This window comes from Perca fluviatilis, chromosome 15 (genome assembly GCF_010015445.1).
Source record: "Perca fluviatilis chromosome 15, GENO_Pfluv_1.0, whole genome shotgun sequence".
Classification (NCBI taxonomy): Eukaryota; Metazoa; Chordata; class Actinopteri; order Perciformes; family Percidae; genus Perca; species Perca fluviatilis.
The window spans coordinates 18,712,827-18,730,825 of record NC_053126.1 but is presented as its reverse complement, the minus strand read 5'-3'; the positions used below and the strand labels follow the sequence as shown (position 1 = coordinate 18,730,825).

Here is a 17,999-nt window from a genome sequence, read left to right as displayed (position 1 = left end):
TCCCTGAAGCCACAAAAGGCTTTATACAACTTTATTCACATATGCAGTAGTACTCCCCAAGACATATAAACAGACTTTTATGACTTTCTGTTTTTGTTGCTGTTAAGCATGAGACTATAGTATATCACTGCTGGTGAGTGCTGTGCTGTGTTACACCATAAGTGCTGATTACGAGCATCCCCTTCCCACCAACTCTGGGTCTGACGTCACACGGAGCCTCTCTGGTAAAGAGAGGCGGCAGGGATCTCCAGTATGAGACTGATTCACTCATTCACGTCACTGAAGGATGTGCTCTTTCTCAGCTGCTGGACTTGGGAGAGAGCCAGCTAGCTTGGGACCAAAATTGCTTCCATATTTTATTTCATAAAAAGGAGGCCAGTTTTTATATATAACTGACTGCATTTAAAAAAAAATCCCACAAACTAATACATCTGCATCAAACTTTCAGTATGAGTGAGTTAAATAGCTGAATAGATGTACCTGTAAGGAAGAGCTTGACATGTTTAAAATGTTCTGTTAAGGACAGGATGTGAAGAAAGTGAAACGTTTAGTTGGCACATAATAATAATAATAATAATAATAATAATAATAATAATAATAATTAGTATTATTATTATTTATACTTTATTAATCCCGCAAGGGGAAATTACACTCTGTTGTTATTACACACATTACACACAGGCCTGAATTACACACACATGCTCAGTACCTATACATGCACTAATGGAGAGATGTCAGAGTGAGGGGGCTGCCCATGGAAAGGCGCCCCGAGCAGTTGGGGGTTCGGTGCCTTGCTCAAGAGCACTTTGAGCACCATCAATTTTCTATGAATAATAAATATAATAAAAATAAATACTACATACTGTACATATAATATTTGAAATTGTTTGTAGTAAGTATTTTATCATCTCTAAGCCATTCACAGATCATAAAAGCTGCACCTATTTGGAGACATGAGTCCCCACAATGATAGATGCAAAGACCAACACATACTGCTTACATTATACAGAATTAAAAACTTCCTGCTGATAACAGCTCCACGAGTTTATCTTCCTGTGTGTGTTTGCTTTTGTTTGAAAGGTCGGTATCAACATGGCACAAGTTAGGCTACTTCAAATACCACTGTAGACACGCCAAACATGCTGTATCATCTGAGATACTTTTGCTCGCTGAATGCATAATTACTAACCAGGAATTGCACGGCATGAACAGCACCAGAGAACAGAAAAGATCAACAACAGCATGCTGATCAGAGAGACACACACTGAGGCAGTCATGCTGGTATAGCATGATATCAGACCAAACCATGTCAAGCCAGGTTTCTTCATCCAAATTAGACATATGTGTATGAGCACATGTTGTGTTATGGGGTGAAAATTAGCTGAACAGTGCCATCTTGTGTGCCAGAGGAGTAGCATTCATGTGGTTTCCTTTTAACCATTAAGAGTTAATACATACAATAATAAACTACAAATAAACTAAAATTGTTGTGAATATTAACTGAATAATAAGCATCCTTATATTTACAGCCTGTGGGATAGGATGCAGGATTACATTTTAAATCCCTAAATTGATATTTGACATGTTGCCCTTATACTGTACATCCACAACATTGAAACAACCTATTATAAATAAGTAAATAAATAGAGCCATATTTTTTTACTGAATAATTGAAGGGCTAGGTCCTTTTCCACAAGGGCACCAAAGGCTTATATTAAAGATTAAGTTTAATATAGAATAGAATAATAGAAAATGAAACAGAATATTGAGTCAGGTTCCCTGTTTTTAGATCTATCTTCATACCAGAGACCCATTTACCTACCCTTTAACATAGATACATGCATTCACCCCTTTTTTATAGTCATGGAAATAGGAGTCTTGAGGAATAAAAAATAAAACAAAATTCTATATGGCCAAAAATATTGTCAAATCTTATCTTAAACAGCCAAAACGTGTGAGGAGTTCAGAAGAGGCAGCAATACCTCTTCAGTCTTCAGTAGTCATGGACATCTTTTTTTAAATAACATGCATCATTTGAGTTATATGGTAATATCGATAGGCTAATAAAAATATATATACAAATAAAAAAAAAAATAAGTAGGCTATGTCCTGTTTTCACACTGTCACTTTAAATATTTGTATATTGTTATGATGGCTTCAAATGATGCTGCTCCTTCTTCCCATCAGGTCGATCATTTCTATAAATTTAATACAAACAAAAAACGTGCTTTTATCAGTTTTTCAACTGAAGTTGGCTAAATTAGGATTTTCCGTTTAGTAGGCTATGTGATGTCATCAGTGGCCCGAGGTCATTCAGTCCTCTCTCTAAAAACGGAGGATAAAATGCGTCGAGCTCTCCCTGGAGGAGGAGTGCAGAACAACAACTCAACTATTTTCCATCTGATAGAATTCCACTGTAGGAGTTTTCAACTATCGATCATTTTTCATTGCTAATATTTTTGGACTGTTTATTTCATCAACACAATCCGGGGTAATTAGTCCTATTATGTGAATTTATATCCCGGTGTTCCTGTTTATGTGTTTTGCTATTTCAAAAATCACAAAAAAATATGCCTGCGAGATTCGTTTCTTTTTTTTAAACGTTGCATTATTACGCCGATCAAACCCATAGAGCGTCGTGCCCTCGCGCATTTAGATGGCGATCTAGCACTCTTGACTGGACAGTTGCATCAGTTCCTGTGTGTGCGTGTAAATGGCTGTGCTGTGGCTGCTGCTCCACGCTACTATTTATTTCCAGGACGCAGAATAGTAATACATCCTCCTCTGCTAGGAAAGGCAGTGATCATTATAAGACGTCACATTCCTGCTCGGGTTGGTTCGACAAAGCCAAGTACGCATTATTTGTAAGCTATTTGTAAGCTACGACAACAACAACAACCACCAGCACCATGCCCATGGATAACGTAGGGATTTCTCTGAGATTCCCTCGCCGTGCGGAGACGATATCTGCGTCAGATCCATAGGAAAGACAGTCTTTAATTGCTCCGGATCGCTCAACTGTAAAAAACAAAAACAAAAACAGAAAGGGACTTCGCGTTGCATTCTCTTCGCAACAAATAGGACGCAAGCCGTGGATTTGAAGGTATTTAATAACTGCGACACTGGATATAGAGGTAGACGTGCACACGCGTCCGCTGGAATAACGTGCTGTCATTGTGGTGCTCGCGGTGCGCACGTCTTTAAAGTGTTAAACATTTAAATGGATACTGTGTGGCTCTGTCTCATCGGGGTTGCAGCTACAGGACGTTGCGCACTTCATAGCTGTGGCTGAAATGTGCACGACTCATAAACCAGAAAAAATGCACTGTAGCAGTTTCCCGAGCTCAGTTTTGTCTTTGTACTTATTTTTGATTCTGTTTTATCTCAGATAGGGAAGTTGATGTTCACTCAGGTGCTTATGAAACACAGAAAAACTGTACTACGCACTTTTCTGCTACGCTTCATATTGTTTTTCTGAAGAGGCACGCCCACTCCTGAGCAGTGTGTGCCCCGTGCTGTTAAATGATTAGAGACTTATTTGCATTTGTTTGTTTATTATTTGGTCGCTTGCCTTCCATGATTAAAAAAAAGAAGCAACGGCAGTGTTGCACTAAGCAGTTTAAAGCACCAGTGTGGAAGGCATTGCTTTACATTAAATGTCAGTTTTGTTTTGCCAACAGAAGAGGGCACTCTTTCAGATAGACTTCCAGTGAGGGTGAGTGAATGTGGAAGTTTAATGTCTGTGAGGGGCAGAGGGAGAGAGTATGTTGTACTTACTGTAGTAATACATAGTTATTTAACATACATTACAGAAAGCCATTTATAGCTTATTACACCAATATTAGCAATTATGAGTATACCAATACCTATTAGGTGTATTATTGTGATAGAATAGGTGGTGAAAACTGATCAATTCACTATACACTTACTATTGAGTGAGTCCCACAGACACTTTGAAAAGCCTTTTAGGAATATTATTGGAAATTCAAACACAAAATGCAATATTCCTTTTACCTTTTAAACACCTTTTGGGATCTAAAGGCTTAAGTTGACAACATAATCTAGACTGTTCTGTGCCACATAGTATCTCTGTCTTTTTAAAGAGTCATGGAGGAAACAGTTGCTGCAGCTCCAGCCCCTGGCACCGGTGCTGCCCCACCAACCCCAAGACCTCAGTTTCCCTCCTTTGTGCCCTCCCGCAGCCTGCTAGAGTGGAGACGGAGGGTCAAGTCTGAGTATATGCGCCTTCGCCAATTAAAACGCCTTAAAAAAGTAGAGGAGGTCAAGGTGAGTCAACAAAATTATTGACAGTTCTGCTTAAAAAAAACAAGTTCTGCCTATGGACTGTATGCATGGTGTGGGGGACTTGCAGTAGGTGTGTGTTCTACATGCAGCGCTCACTGTGTGTGTCTTACAGTATGTGTAACATGCTCTTTGTTCTGTTTGATTCCAGACCCTGTTCATGTCCAACAGGCAAAAGATTGAACAGCAGACCGATCTCCTGAATGCAGAGTGGTCCAGGCTCAGGATTCAGTCCATCCCTCTGTCAACGTCTGGTGGAGCTCAGGCCAACAAAAAGGTGTGTGTGTGTGTGTGTGTGTGTGTGTGTGTGTGTGTGTGTGTGTGTGTGTGTGTGTGTGTGTGTGTGTGTGTGTGTGTGTGTGTGTGTGTGTGTGTGTGTGTGTGTGTGTGCGTGTGTGCGTGTGTGTGTGTGCGTGTTAATAGTCATTGTAACACATAACTTCACATACTACCCCTGCTTGCACTGTCCTGTGTTCCTATTCCTGCCCAGGCTGCTCTGGCTTAACTTGAAATCCAATCTATTACTATAGTGTGAATGTTTTGTGAGAAAACTCATCTCACCATAATGCTGCGTCCTCTTGACCTCCACCAAGGTTCTGCTCTGATTCCCACCTGGTTGTCAGGTGTTCCTAAAATATCTGAGGACAAAGCAAGGATCATATAGCCTAAAAGTGGTCTCTGGCCCTGTGGGAGCTCATGATACAAACACCTTGAGGGCATGACAGCATTTTCTCTTCCCACGTGCTGTCAGGGTCTGCTTTATTGTGTTTGCTTGGTTTATATTCACTGTTGGGGGTCGAGCAGTATGTTCATTCGATTATATAAAATTGTCCAATAATGCTTAGGACTGTTCTATTGTCTTGTCAACCCCAACCCACCACTGGTTCTCTTGCAGATGTGTACAGTGGAGTTTGGCTTCCCAGAATTCAAAGCTCAAGCCATTGCCATGAGACCCTTGTCAACGGTGGCAGGAATCCCCTTCATGTACTCCTGGTCACCTCTGCAGAACAACTTCATGGTATGACATAAACCACATGTTGTTGTGGGTGATGCAATTACAGTGTTATTACAGGTGCTGAGCACACTATATATCATTTTACTCATTCACCTGATTCCAATTTTAAAGATGTTCATGTGTTCAATGGAAATAGCATAATTCGGAGTTGATTAAATGGATAGAATATGGTGGAGAAACTCAAGAACACGTCATCAAACTGAAAGCACCCAGTGTTTTTTTTTTTTTGAAAATATATAGTTTTTACCTCCAAAAGCTCTCTTGCAACCTAACTTGGTTTACATTTCTTATATTTCCAGTTCATGTGTGTACCTTTGTTCCACTGTGAAATGCCCAGAGGCAGGAACATGTGGACATTTTGTGAACTATTGCTTGTTTGTTATTTTTACGTTTTTGGTTTTAGTTCCTCAAAAGCATCACAGGTGGTGGGTTGACACGCACCATCAGCTGGTCGCATACCTGTCTTGAAGGGAGTTTTTGTTTCTTAGGTGGAGGACGAAACTTTCCTTCACAACATCCCATACATGGGCGACGAGGTGCTGGAACAGGACGAGGCCTTCCTGGAGGAACTCATCGACAACTATGATGGTGTCCATGGTGACAGAGGTGTGTGTTGAATGCTCTGTCCCATTAAGATGTCTGCACAGATCCCATAATCTAAGCCTTTCATACTTTATATCACTGCAAAATTCACTTGGGACTTTGGTGTTGATGATGCAGCTGATGTCATTGTTTCATATACTGACATGTTAATTGTGTCCCAGAGGGGGGGTTTATCAGTGACGAGGTCTTCAAAGAGCTAGTGGAGGCCCTGAGCCAGTACTCTGACCACGAGGAGGAGGAAGAGGAGGAAGCACCGGTGACAGCGGTGACAGCGGTGACAGCGGTGACAGCGGTGACAGCGGTGACAGCAACAACGGCGGAGGTGACGGGAAAGAAGGAGGACGAGAGAGTGATGAGGAGCTCAGTGGAGGGTTCAGAAGAGACCAAACCTGGTACTGTGGCATCCATCAGGAGGAAGAGGAGGAGCACTACGGAGGGTGAGCAAGTCTTCAGCTGTGCATTTGCTCGTTCAGACTTTGTCCTGTAAGAGAACAAGAGGGCTGCAGCATGAACAAGGCTGGTACTGTTCCTCTCATTACACTGTATAGCTGCCACAAGGGCGCCCTGCGACAGCAGCCTGTGTACAGGCATTGTTTACTTTAAAGCTGCCCCTGTGTCCCCTGCATGGGTACTGTGTGTGAGGGAACCTGTTTGTCAATGACGCTGATATGGCCTGGCTCTAATTACAGAACTTAATGACCTTTTGCACCAAGCGTTATGGGAAACTAGGGTGTATACACAATTAGTGATAGTGAAATGGAAGCACACCTGGCCACACAGTCTTTCACAAACACATCAATGAATAAGGGGACCATGACCATGAGTAAAGATACTGAAAAATGAAAATTACATTGTCTGTTTTAGATCATGATTTTCCCTGAAAACTGTTTTCAGAACATATTATTGCTAACTGGCCTTGAGCATTGGGAAAACGTCTGTACCATTGCAAAATGATTAAAAGAACATATTGCATACGCTTTATTTGTGAATCTGTATCAAAACCTGATGCGGGGAAACTGGGATATTTGTATAACAAACTCTCTTTCTGTCTCCCAAAGTGAGGGACTTGTCCAGCAGCAAGAAGGTCCCCAACGATAACATATTTACAGCCATCGCCTCAATGTTCCCTTACAAGGGCACCACGGAGGAGCTGAAGGAAAAGTAAGAGAAGTGCAGTGAAACTTGGAATCTATGTGCACAATGCTGAACATGCCGTTGCTTAGTGTTCACCATGGAGACGCAAGCTGTCAGGACGAAAAGTAATAATGGTGTCTCCCTCTTAGGCTCTCTGACTCAAAGGAGCAGTTGCATCAGCATCTGAAAGAGCTTTACTTAGAAAGAAACACCCACAACTTCACCCAGCACCAACTTCAAATGAGCATGCTAATACTGTGGTAAAAGAACTAAAAACAAGTTATATATGACTACCAAAACTCTCCCTGTCACTTCGACAGGTACAAGGACCTCCTTGAGCCCCCCAGTCCGGTGAAGCTGCCCCCACTCTGCACCCCCAACCTCGACGGACCCTTTGCTAAGTCTGTACAGCGGGAGCAGTCGTTACACTCCTTCCACACGCTCTTCTGCAGACGTTGCTTCAAATACGACTGTTTCCTCCACCGTAATGGCTTTATTTATGTTTATTATTATTATTATTATTTATTATTTATTTTTTATTTTTTATTTCTCCTGTAGGTTCATTTTAGTTTAGGTTTGTTGACTCCCAGTGAGATTGTGATAAATAAATAGCATATGTTCTTTTTACTTATTTGCTTACAGTTGCTAACTACTAACTACCTGATGTACAATAGTGAGTAAAAATATGTTTGTTTCTTTTCACAAAGCTTTCCATGCTACACCCAATGTTTATAAGAGGAAGAGTAAGGAGATCCGCATTGAGACTGAACCATGTGGTGTAGACTGCTTCCTGTTACAGGTTTGCCAAGCTCACAATTATTTAACCTATTCATGAATTATGTAGTACTTGCTCTATCTTGTTGATTGCTGTTTTTCCCATCCCCTGTCCTCTTCTGAAGAAAGGGGCTAAAGAATTTGTGGATCAGAATATGTTACGGTCACAGAGGTCTCGGCGGCGCCGAAGGCAGCAGCGTCCCACCTGCTCCAGCTTTCCTGGACCGTCTGCATCTGCTGAGGAAGGAAAGGAGGGCTACAGTGACCATGAAACCACCTCCTCATCAGGTAGGACTGATCTTACAGGAACTGGGTTTTGAAGCTGCTTTTAAAACCAATTTTTAGATTTTTAATTTTCACTTTGGCTTATTGCTATACATTGCCTATTGTTTTGAGTTTCCATTTTCTCAGCTACTCTAACGTAAATGTACACATCTGGTAATCAACTTACAGCTGTTTTAGAGAATTTGGAGCTGTATGACAAATTTCAGTCAGGTTTTAGGAAGATACACTCTACTGAGACCGCCCTGGTGAGAGTCCATAATGACCTTCAGATGGCCTCAGACGTAGGTCTATTCTCATTGCTAGTACTTCTAGACCTCAGTTCTGCCTTCGATACAGTCAACCACCATATCATGACTAAGAGATTACATGAATGGGTGGGTTTATCAGGAGTGGCCCTAGACTGGTTTACATCCTATCTTTCAGATAGAAGTTTTGATGTCTCTATTGGGGATCCCACTCTGCATTATCGCCCCTGTCTTGTGGTGTTCCACAGGGTTCAGTGTTGGGCCCAATATTGTTTTTTTCCAAACTTACAAGGCTCCTGGATTGCATAAACGTCATAAACAACTGGATGGCAGAAAGCTTTTTGCAGCTGAACCCAGATAAGACGGAGGTTTTAATCATAGCGCCAGACAGCGCTATCCCTCTGATTAAGCAGAACATTGGGCCTTTGTCATCTGCGGTCCAGCCTAGTCTAAAGAACCTTGGGGTGACATTTGACAAATCCCTATCTTTTGAAACTCACATCAAATCATTGCCCTAATCCTGTTTTTTCAATTTTCGCAAAATTAGCAAATTAAGGGCTGTGGTCTCTCAGTCAGAACCGGAGATGCTCATCCATGCCTTCATTTCCTCCCGTATTGACTATTGCAATTCACTCTTCTCCTCACTCAATAAATCTGTTCTTCACCGCCTGCAATCCATTCAAAACGCTGCTGCTAGGCTACTTACTAGATCAAACAGGCGCACCCATATCACCACTCTACTCTGCTCCCTTCACTGGCTTCCTGTAACCTACAGGATCCAATTAAAAATTCTCACCAAAATCTGCTATACACGCCACGCACTCGTCTGAAGACGTGGGGATAGAGCCTTTGCCACTATGGCACCCAGACTCTGGAATGCTCCGCCAACCAGTATTAGGTTTGCTGAGAATGTGGACTGTTTTAAGGGACAAGTGAAGACTTGCTTGTTCAGGCTAGCTTTTGGGTAACCTATGTCTTTTATTTATTGATAATTTTATCTGTTGTATTTGTACTTTATTCTATTCTTAGACTATTTTTCTACTATGTTTTATCGTCTATACACATTGTAAAGCACTTCGTGACCCTGTCTGTGAAAAGCGCTGTATAATTAAATTGTACTTACTTACTTACTTACTTACTTACTTACTTACTTAAACTCTGGTAATGACTGTCTGCTTTGAGGCCTTATACAGCATAGACACAGTTATTTGAATGTTTTTCATTGTATGACTGAGTGGATGCATCATTTACCATAACTTCCCCCCAAATCCCTCCTTTTCTGGAAGCTTGTCTGCCCCGACTGACTGCAGCCCTTCAGAAAAGTGAAATTTGGCCGAAGATGATAGCTTATAAGTCATATCCTACTCTCTCCTCTGTCTCACTCCTTCCATCTCTTCTCAATATCAGCTCTCTTTTGCCAAGTAAAATAAACCAGCCATTAGTTTTGCATGCTTCAGCCCAACATAAACACTTTGTTCCCTCTCCCCCTCCTCCTACTGTAGTTTTTTAGCTTTTTGTTTCTTCATTTCTGTTGACATCTTCATGTGGAGAGCAGCGGGAAGGAAATAGGAGCAATCTCCTCTGTCTCACCCCTCCTCTTAGGTTGTTGTTCATTGCCATCAGTGCCTCACTGTAAGTCTCTGTTAGTTCTGGAAACCACTTGTGCTTAGCCAGTGACACAGCAGATTCTCTCGCACGTGTTGAGATAATAAAAAAAAAAAACAGATTGTTGAGCAGATTAATAAAGATACTCAGTGCTGGAGCATGTGGCCACAGCAATGCTGCATTCAGCCTGTTGCCAAGCAACATTCGGCTCTCTGCCTTAAGCTGTGGGTGTACGAGCATCAGTCTTGAATATCCAAAAAGCTAAATCAAAGTCATGGTCACCTGCATGTGTGCATGCATGCGTGCGTACGTGCGTTTCTGCGTGGGTGCGTGCTTGACACCCAGAAATAGCTGTATGTGTGTCAATGTAGGGTTAAATTACCATGACTGATGTGTGTGGGGGCAGATAAAAAGCTGTCAAAAAACCTTTTGCCAAGACAAAGTAAAAGAAAAGTGTGTGTGCGCAGCTGCATGCTCTGCCAAGAATAGTTGTCAGTGATACTAACGTGTTTTTCTGTGTGTGTCTGTATGTGTGTAACAGAGGGGAATTCGCGATGCCAGACTCCCACAAAGCTGCGTCTAAGGGATGATGAAGGAGAGCAGCAGGCGAGCTGTGTGGTTCAGTGGAGCGGGGCGGAGGAGTCACTCTTCCGGGTGCTACACGGCACCTACTTCAACAACTTCTGCTCCATCGCTCGTCTCATCGGTACAAAGAACTGCAAGGAGGTAAAATGTTCACTCACTTAACACAGTTTTAAATTTGAAGTGTTCAGACATAAACTATGTTGCCTCTGGAGCCACAAAATGCTTCCTAGATCCTATCCAATCCAATCCACTTTATTTATATAGCACAATTTAAGCAAACTACAAGGTTACCAAAGTCCTTTACAGAGATAAAAAATATAAAACAAAACAACAACAAAAAACACATCAACAATGACAGTGACAACAAAGACCACAGTAGCTCTTATGGTGAATCAAAAGCCAGGGAGTAAAAATATGTTTTTAAACGAGATTTAAAGGTGTGGAGGGTGGGCGCAACTTTAATGTGCGGTGGTAAATCATTCCATAATTTGGGAGCAACTGCTGAAAAAGAGTGGTCGCCTCTGGTCTTCAGCCTAGTCCTGGGCATGTTCAGCCGCAGCTGATCCCCCGACCTCAATGACCTTGACAGGGTGTAAATGTGCAGGAGCTCAGAAATATACTGAGGTGCCAACCCATTTAGCGACTTAAAAACAAACATTAAAATCTTAAAATGTATTCTAAAATATACAGGAAGCCAGTGGAGTGAGGCCAAAATGGGAGTAATGTGGTCATTAGATAAAGGCTGGAGATAGATGTCACAATTATAAAGACTTCAGTAGAGCCAAAAAGTCCACACATGAAACAAACCCATAGAAATGACATGGTGACATATAGGAAATAGAAGCAAGAGGATTTATGAAAAATTAGGTCTTAATTCTGTGTATTTTGAGTGTTTAGCTGTCTCATCTGTTACCAGACGTGTATAAAGTACTAGAGACCCATACTTGAGTAAAAGTACAAGTGCTCTATCAAAAAAGTGACTTGAGTAGAAGTAGAAGTGCTCTTTAAGACCACACTTAAGTAGAAGTACTAAAGTATATTCTAAGTATTGCAAGTATTTTTTTTTAAATCTACTACTCTACTACTGAAAGTAAAAGTACAAGTATTGTGTTATTTAGTTGTTAAAGAAAGTCAAGTCACAAGTCAAAAGTTTGAATATCATATTGTTTATATTATTTCAAATGTTTAGCCAAGGCTGTAGCCAAAGGAATTAACAAATATTAAATATATTATATTAAAAATAACAGATATTAACAAATACTGAAATAAAATGTACAATTATCACACTGTGCAAGTAAAATGAACATCCTCTCCAGCACAGTAAGGATTAAAGCCCCCAAAAACGTATCACACACTAACTGGTTACATGTGTGATGTAGTGGAAAGTTAGCAAGCTAGCAACATACAGATAAACTAGCAGCTTCACATCACAGGGTCAAACGGTTAACATTCAGTACTCACTGCAGACTGAAACAACTCAGGAATAGATTAATCTGCTGCAACAATAGCTAAATAGAAAGAGTACAAACTTACATCGTCTCTGACTTCTGAACGGGCAACTGTAATGAAAAGAAACATGATGCGATCTCTGGGATTTCTTACGTAAATTACGTAATTAGCGTACGTAGCCGGAACTACACACACTGTAACCTACACAGTCTCCGTAGTGTGAGGAATTCACAACAGTAACGAGTAACAATGCTGCACATAAAAAATGTATCGGAGTAAAAGTATTTAATTCATCGAAAATATGTACTCAAGTAAAAGTGGAAGTAGGAGAAAAAAATAATACTCCAGTAGAGTACAGATACAGCCTTTTAGTACTTAAGTAGAGTAGTGAAGTAGTTCTACTTCATTACTATACAGCTCTGTCTGTTACTAACCAGATACAATAGCCATGAAATGTAGTTTTACATCTTAAATAATGAACAAACAACTACTTTCTGAAGTAGTTGTTTTGAAATGAAGTAGACAACATACTTGCATTGCTAATTTCTGTTGCATTTGAGTAAGTGCGAGTGTAATAACACATGCATCCTGTGCCTGTGGTTTTATGGTGTGGATAATTGGCCTGACTACAGAGAGAATGGCATGTGACACCATAAACACGAATGCTTACCAGATGTGATGTCTTTTATTTTCTCATGATGCAGTCTTTCAGCCTTAGACATTCCAAGACTTATGTCAATTGAGTGTCATGTGGGCTGTGCATAACAAGGCTTGTGGTAAGAACATATTACAACTTACATCTAAATTAGATTTCAAACCTTTTTACTTACACACACACAATACACAATACACGCATTAAAGAACAGCTGAACAAATATGTTGAAGCAGCCTTGCCCGTTTACATCCACCCTTTTACATCCACCCTTGGAGAGCCTCTCGTCACACGGCTAGACCAGTTCAGTGTCTGTACTGGACTGTCTGTCACGGCCCTGCTGGTATCCAGAGGGCCCCGTCCACTGCTTAACTGAGAGGAAATGCTGTAACCAGCTGCATCATTATGTATGTCTGTGTCCTAGGGAAGAGGCCAAATCTGGGTTTGGCAGCCAGAAGTTGTTGTGTGTGTGTGTGTGTGTGTGTGTGTTTGGCCTCTGTGGTGGAGTTTTGATAACAGAGGATGGAGGGGGCAGGATGTTCTGTGCTGAATCACGACAATGTGTTTTTCAGCTTGAGCAGGCACAACATTACAAAATTTAATTACAATAAAGAGAAAAACATCTCTTCACAGGAGCGTTTGGGGCTAATTAGCAGGATGTGTTGTTTTTAATGTAATTTTTGTTTCCCACAGGTGTACGAGTTTGCAGTAAAGGAGGTCCTGATCCATCGAGTTCCTTTGGTTGATGGAGGCATCGAGCCCCAAAAGAAGAAACGGAAACACAGGCATGATGTCATTAGTTATTCTCCATGTCTTGTCCACCCTTTGCTGAATGACAGAATCATAATCATAACATGATCTCTTGCAAAAAGGAGTTTGGCCCTCAGTGAAACTTCGCTAGATAAAGAATAGATAAAGGTTAAAATAAATAAAGTCATGCAGAGATAAATGTATTCTACACTGTTGCATTAGTATTAAAGTTTAAAGGTCTTCTTGTCACATTTCAATATTTGTCACTTAAAAGTCATGAAAAGTGAATTAACTGAATAGGTGTGGAACAAGTTAGAAGAGTTTTTGACCCTGTCATTGTGTTTGTTTATTGGGGCAGGTTATGGGCAAAGATTCAGCTAAAGAAAGGTATGTTCACCTGAAAATAAAACGTCACAGCACAACTACAACTACCCTATGTCTTCTGAAATACAGCGCAGCTTACTGTGCCTGTCTGAGGGCTTTGTCCTCTGTTGCTCCAGATAATTTGTCCAATCAGGTGTACAACTATCAGCCATGTGATCACCCCGACCATCCATGCGACAGCTCCTGCCCGTGTGTGATGACCCAGAATTTCTGTGAGAAGTTCTGCCAGTGCGCCCATGAGTGTGAGTGTCACATTTCTTTTTCAACTGTGACCGTACTTTCATGTACTGTATGCTTCTTTCTTTCTTACACAGACAAAAAGACATAAGTAGCTTGCTCTGCCTTGTAAAGCTAAAGGGAAATTGTTTGTCATACCACATTTTCCACTGAAAGCTCTCTGTAGCTTTAAAGCCTTTTTTCCAGGCAACAATAGAGCAGGGCAGCAGAATGTAAAACGATTCTGCAGTATTCTGGCAGCGGTCAGAGGAGAAACTGTCCTTTGGCGGAGATAGGTGGGTGTCTGTTTAATACAGAGCTGCGTTCACAATGAAGTATTCGCTGCCGCAGCAATGACCCAGAACTGTGTTTTCTGAAATGGCCACATGGTGGAGGAATGCATTTCGTATGTTGTCCTCTGGAAAGTGTACAACAGAGAAATGGGATTAGACAAAGTAAATATATTGCTGTGGTTTAAAAAAGATAGCTTTGCCTCATTTGTTCATCCGTTGTGGTTCGGTCACCTTTTCTCCCCCCACCCCCACCCCCCCACTTCTCCCTACCCGACAATTACCTCGCCTTTTCCCGTAGTAGAGGAGAGCCCGGGCCAAACAGGAAGCAGCCCCCGGTTGCACATGTGTGTGCTCTAAAGACTCTGAGAGAAATCAAAGGCATGTGACAGGCTCTGTGTCTGATATACAACCTCATTTCCAACATCAGTATGAGTCAGACAGCTCCAGCTTAACAATGCTTGATGATACAGATGCACAAAAATCCACACAGGCTGGGACTGGGAGCTTAAAAACAGCACGACAGAGAAGACAAATGCTGCCTGGAGCTCTTGTTATGGACAGTTTTCCCCAAGCAGAGGCTGCTAAGAAGACGTTCCGGTTATCCTGATCCTTCCGTTTATCTGCCCGGAGGGTGTTGTGTTTCACTCTGCAAAATTGTATTTCAGCATATCTGCCAGCAGAGGTCTCTGAGTGATGGCCTTCTCAGAATTACCCACCCATTGAGGTTCTGTGCTGCAACTGCATTTTTAGATGGAATTATTTATCATAATCATATTGTGTTCTGCCACGTCATATAATGTATTATCTTTCTGTATTGCTGCATGCAGTTTGCTCATAAACCTTCTAAGCACGTCCCCTTTCACAGCAGCTGTGTGTCTAAATATTTTTCAGGCCAGAACCGCTTCCCAGGCTGCAGGTGTAAGACACAGTGTAACACTAAACAGTGTCCCTGCTACCTGGCCGTGAGGGAATGTGACCCAGATCTGTGCATGACCTGCGGCACTGCAGACCACTGGGACAACAAAGCAATCTCCTGCAAGAACTGCAGCATCCAGAGAGGCCTAAAAAAGGTAGATGAGGACGCTTGAAGGTCTAAATGGGTTAAATATATCAAACCTGATATTCTGTTATTCTGGAGACAGGTTAGTGGTGTTTAGATCATATGACTTGTGGTGTCCTAACATACATCTTGACTTCTCTCAGCACCTGCTTTTAGCTCCATCAGATGTCGCCGGATGGGGCACCTTCATCAAAGAGTCAGTTCAGAAGAATGAGTTCATCTCTGAATACTGCGGAGAGGCAAGTCAAGGCAGTTAAGTCAGATAAAAGAATATAGTGTAGAGTATAGAGTAATATAGAGTGTTTATTATTCCTGTGTGTTTGCATGAGCAGCTGATCTCCCAAGATGAGGCAGACCGACGTGGAAGGATCTATGACAAATACATGTCTAGTTTCCTTTTCAACTTGAACAAAGGCAAGTGTTCCCCATTTCTCCTCTGCTCAAAACCATACAACTGCATTTTAAGTAGTCCTTAATGCACTCCATGTCTCTCAGTAGACTTTGTTGTGGATGCCACGCGAAAGGGGAATAAAATCCGCTTTGCAAATCATTCAGTTAATCCCAACTGCTACGCTAAAGGTAAGACGGAATCTGTTGGTTTTGCTATGGAGTCACATGTGAATTTAGAGGATGTTGTGGGATCAAAGCAGTCTTTTGTTGGCTAATACTGTTTGCTGCCATTGCAGTGGTAATGGTGAATGGAGACCACCGCATTGGTATCTTTGCCAAACGAGCTATCCTGCAAGGAGAGGAGCTCTTCTTTGACTACAGGTAGAGTCACGGTCCTTTTAGTGACTCTCCATCTGCTTCAAAGTAAAATAAAAAAAACAGGCCGCTGTACATTATGACTGAATTACTAGTTTCCGCAGATCCTGTGTAATAACTCAAACTCTTCCCTTCATCTTCCCTCCACAGATACAGCCAAGCGGATGCCCTCAAATATGTGGGGATAGAGAGGGAGGTAGATATGACTTAGCTACACCTGCTGCCTACCTCCATAACCTATCCCTAACTCCTCAGCCAGCCACTAATGCTTCTGTCCCTCCCTGTAGCGTCACGTAGCTGATGAGTTTCTATGAGCAGTCATTGTGTCTGCCTTCTCTGCTGCACTTCTAAAAATAGAGAGTCCCTCCCTGCTTTATGCAGATACCATACCACCTCCTTCAGTGACAGCAGTCAGCTCTCCCTCTCATCTGCCCACCCACCCACCTACCTGCAAGAGTGTATACGCCAAGCTTATGAAATTAAACTATTTAAAGTGGAAATACTATTAATCCGTATCGCTTACTGCACCAAGAGGATCACATTTGTTTGTTTTTGTTTCATCTTGTCAAAGCAATGAAGTCGCAATTACTCATCATACAGTGTATTACTCTCTCAGCAATTTTATTACTGTACTTATAGACCGGCTTTTGTTTGACATCTCAATACGTAGTGCAAGCTTTTACATCGTACTTAATGATGATCAGTGAAATGCATGTGCTGTCTCTTGGATAAACAAACCATTAAACATGTTAGCCACAGCATTAGCTTCAGTCAGATGCTGCTCTGTGCAGTCTTTCAGTATTGTAGTGTGATGTTACTGCCTGTTCTTCAGAATAACTTGACTAGGTTTGACAGTGTTGTATGTTCTTCTATGAACCTTTTCAGCGGCTAGCATCACCACCAAATCTTTATGGTAAAATTAGTTATTGTGCATTTATATCATTGTTCGGCAAAAATATAGGCAGCCAGACTAGAAACCGACTGACTGAATGTAACCTGTAGATGATGGTGAAGAGATCTCATCCCTCTTTTCATTTTACACATTAACCCATTCTACTGGTACTCTGAGCAACGTACATGCACATCAAACATTTATCATCATGTTTACATGATCTTGAGGCCTTCACATCTTGTGAAGGAAATAATTAATAAATTAACAAGTCACACAGTAAATGTCTTCCTTTACAAATCGTATAAGTGCCAAATGATTTCACACAGAAAAAGGCTGAAACAGTGTGAATGTGTTGCATAATTAACAGAGATGTGTTTGCAGGGTTTTGACCATGGGAAAAGCAAAATGATCCGTGTTTGACCAAATATTAAAGTCCCCCACATGTGAATGTAAGATATCTTTTATCATCTTTTCTTCATTTTTTTTATATGTCCAGATTTGTTATTCACCCTGTTTTTCATTTACAAAACATTAACACCCACTTTGAAATGAGATCTTTCTCAATAGGGATGAACAAAATGGAGTTTACTGCTTTGTACAGTGTATGCCTATAAAAATAAAAGTTTAACTTTATACAATAAAATATGTTGTCCTAGTCCTTGAGTGTGTTAACTTTCTCTGTGCAAAAAGCATCTCAACTAAAATAATTTCAATTCAGTTACATTTTTATTATGGTATCAAATCATAAGAGTTATCTCAAGTCAGTTTACAGATTAGAGTAGGTGTAGACCACACTATAATTTACACAGACCCAACAATTTCCCATGAGCAAGCATTTGTTGCAACAGTGGTGAGGAAAAACTTCCTTTTAGGCAGAAACCTCGGACAGATCCAGGCAGCATGTGGGCGGCATCTGTCGCTGCCGGTTTGGACACAGACACTAATACAGATATACAGATATATAGAAATATGATTCATAATAATTATAGC

General features: G+C 41.2%; 1 protein-coding gene across 4 annotated transcripts; it reads left to right on the top strand.

The window, feature by feature from the left end:
- Positions 1–2,335: 2,335 nt before the first annotated feature.
- Positions 2,336–17,652, top strand: ezh1 (enhancer of zeste 1 polycomb repressive complex 2 subunit). Of its 4 annotated transcripts, XM_039824466.1 has the most exons (21): positions 2,654–3,103; positions 3,681–3,715; positions 4,104–4,287; positions 4,454–4,579; positions 5,198–5,320; positions 5,806–5,923; positions 6,082–6,357; positions 6,979–7,081; positions 7,375–7,538; positions 7,762–7,853; positions 7,954–8,116; positions 10,505–10,689; positions 13,343–13,434; positions 13,758–13,786; positions 13,900–14,025; positions 15,184–15,362; positions 15,496–15,591; positions 15,685–15,766; positions 15,851–15,931; positions 16,039–16,123; positions 16,268–17,652. In XM_039824466.1, the coding sequence occupies exons 3-21, from the start codon at positions 4,108–4,110 to the stop codon at positions 16,326–16,328; spliced, it is 2,361 nt and encodes a 786-aa protein (XP_039680400.1). In that variant the 5' UTR covers positions 2,654–3,103; positions 3,681–3,715; positions 4,104–4,107; the 3' UTR covers positions 16,329–17,652. The 4 variants fall into 4 exon arrangements, with proteins under 4 accessions (XP_039680401.1, XP_039680400.1, XP_039680399.1 ...); XM_039824467.1 differs by lacking the exons at positions 2,654–3,103; positions 3,681–3,715 and adding an exon at positions 2,336–2,491; XM_039824465.1 differs by lacking the exon at positions 3,681–3,715.
- The last annotated feature ends 347 nt before the right edge of the window (positions 17,653–17,999 follow it).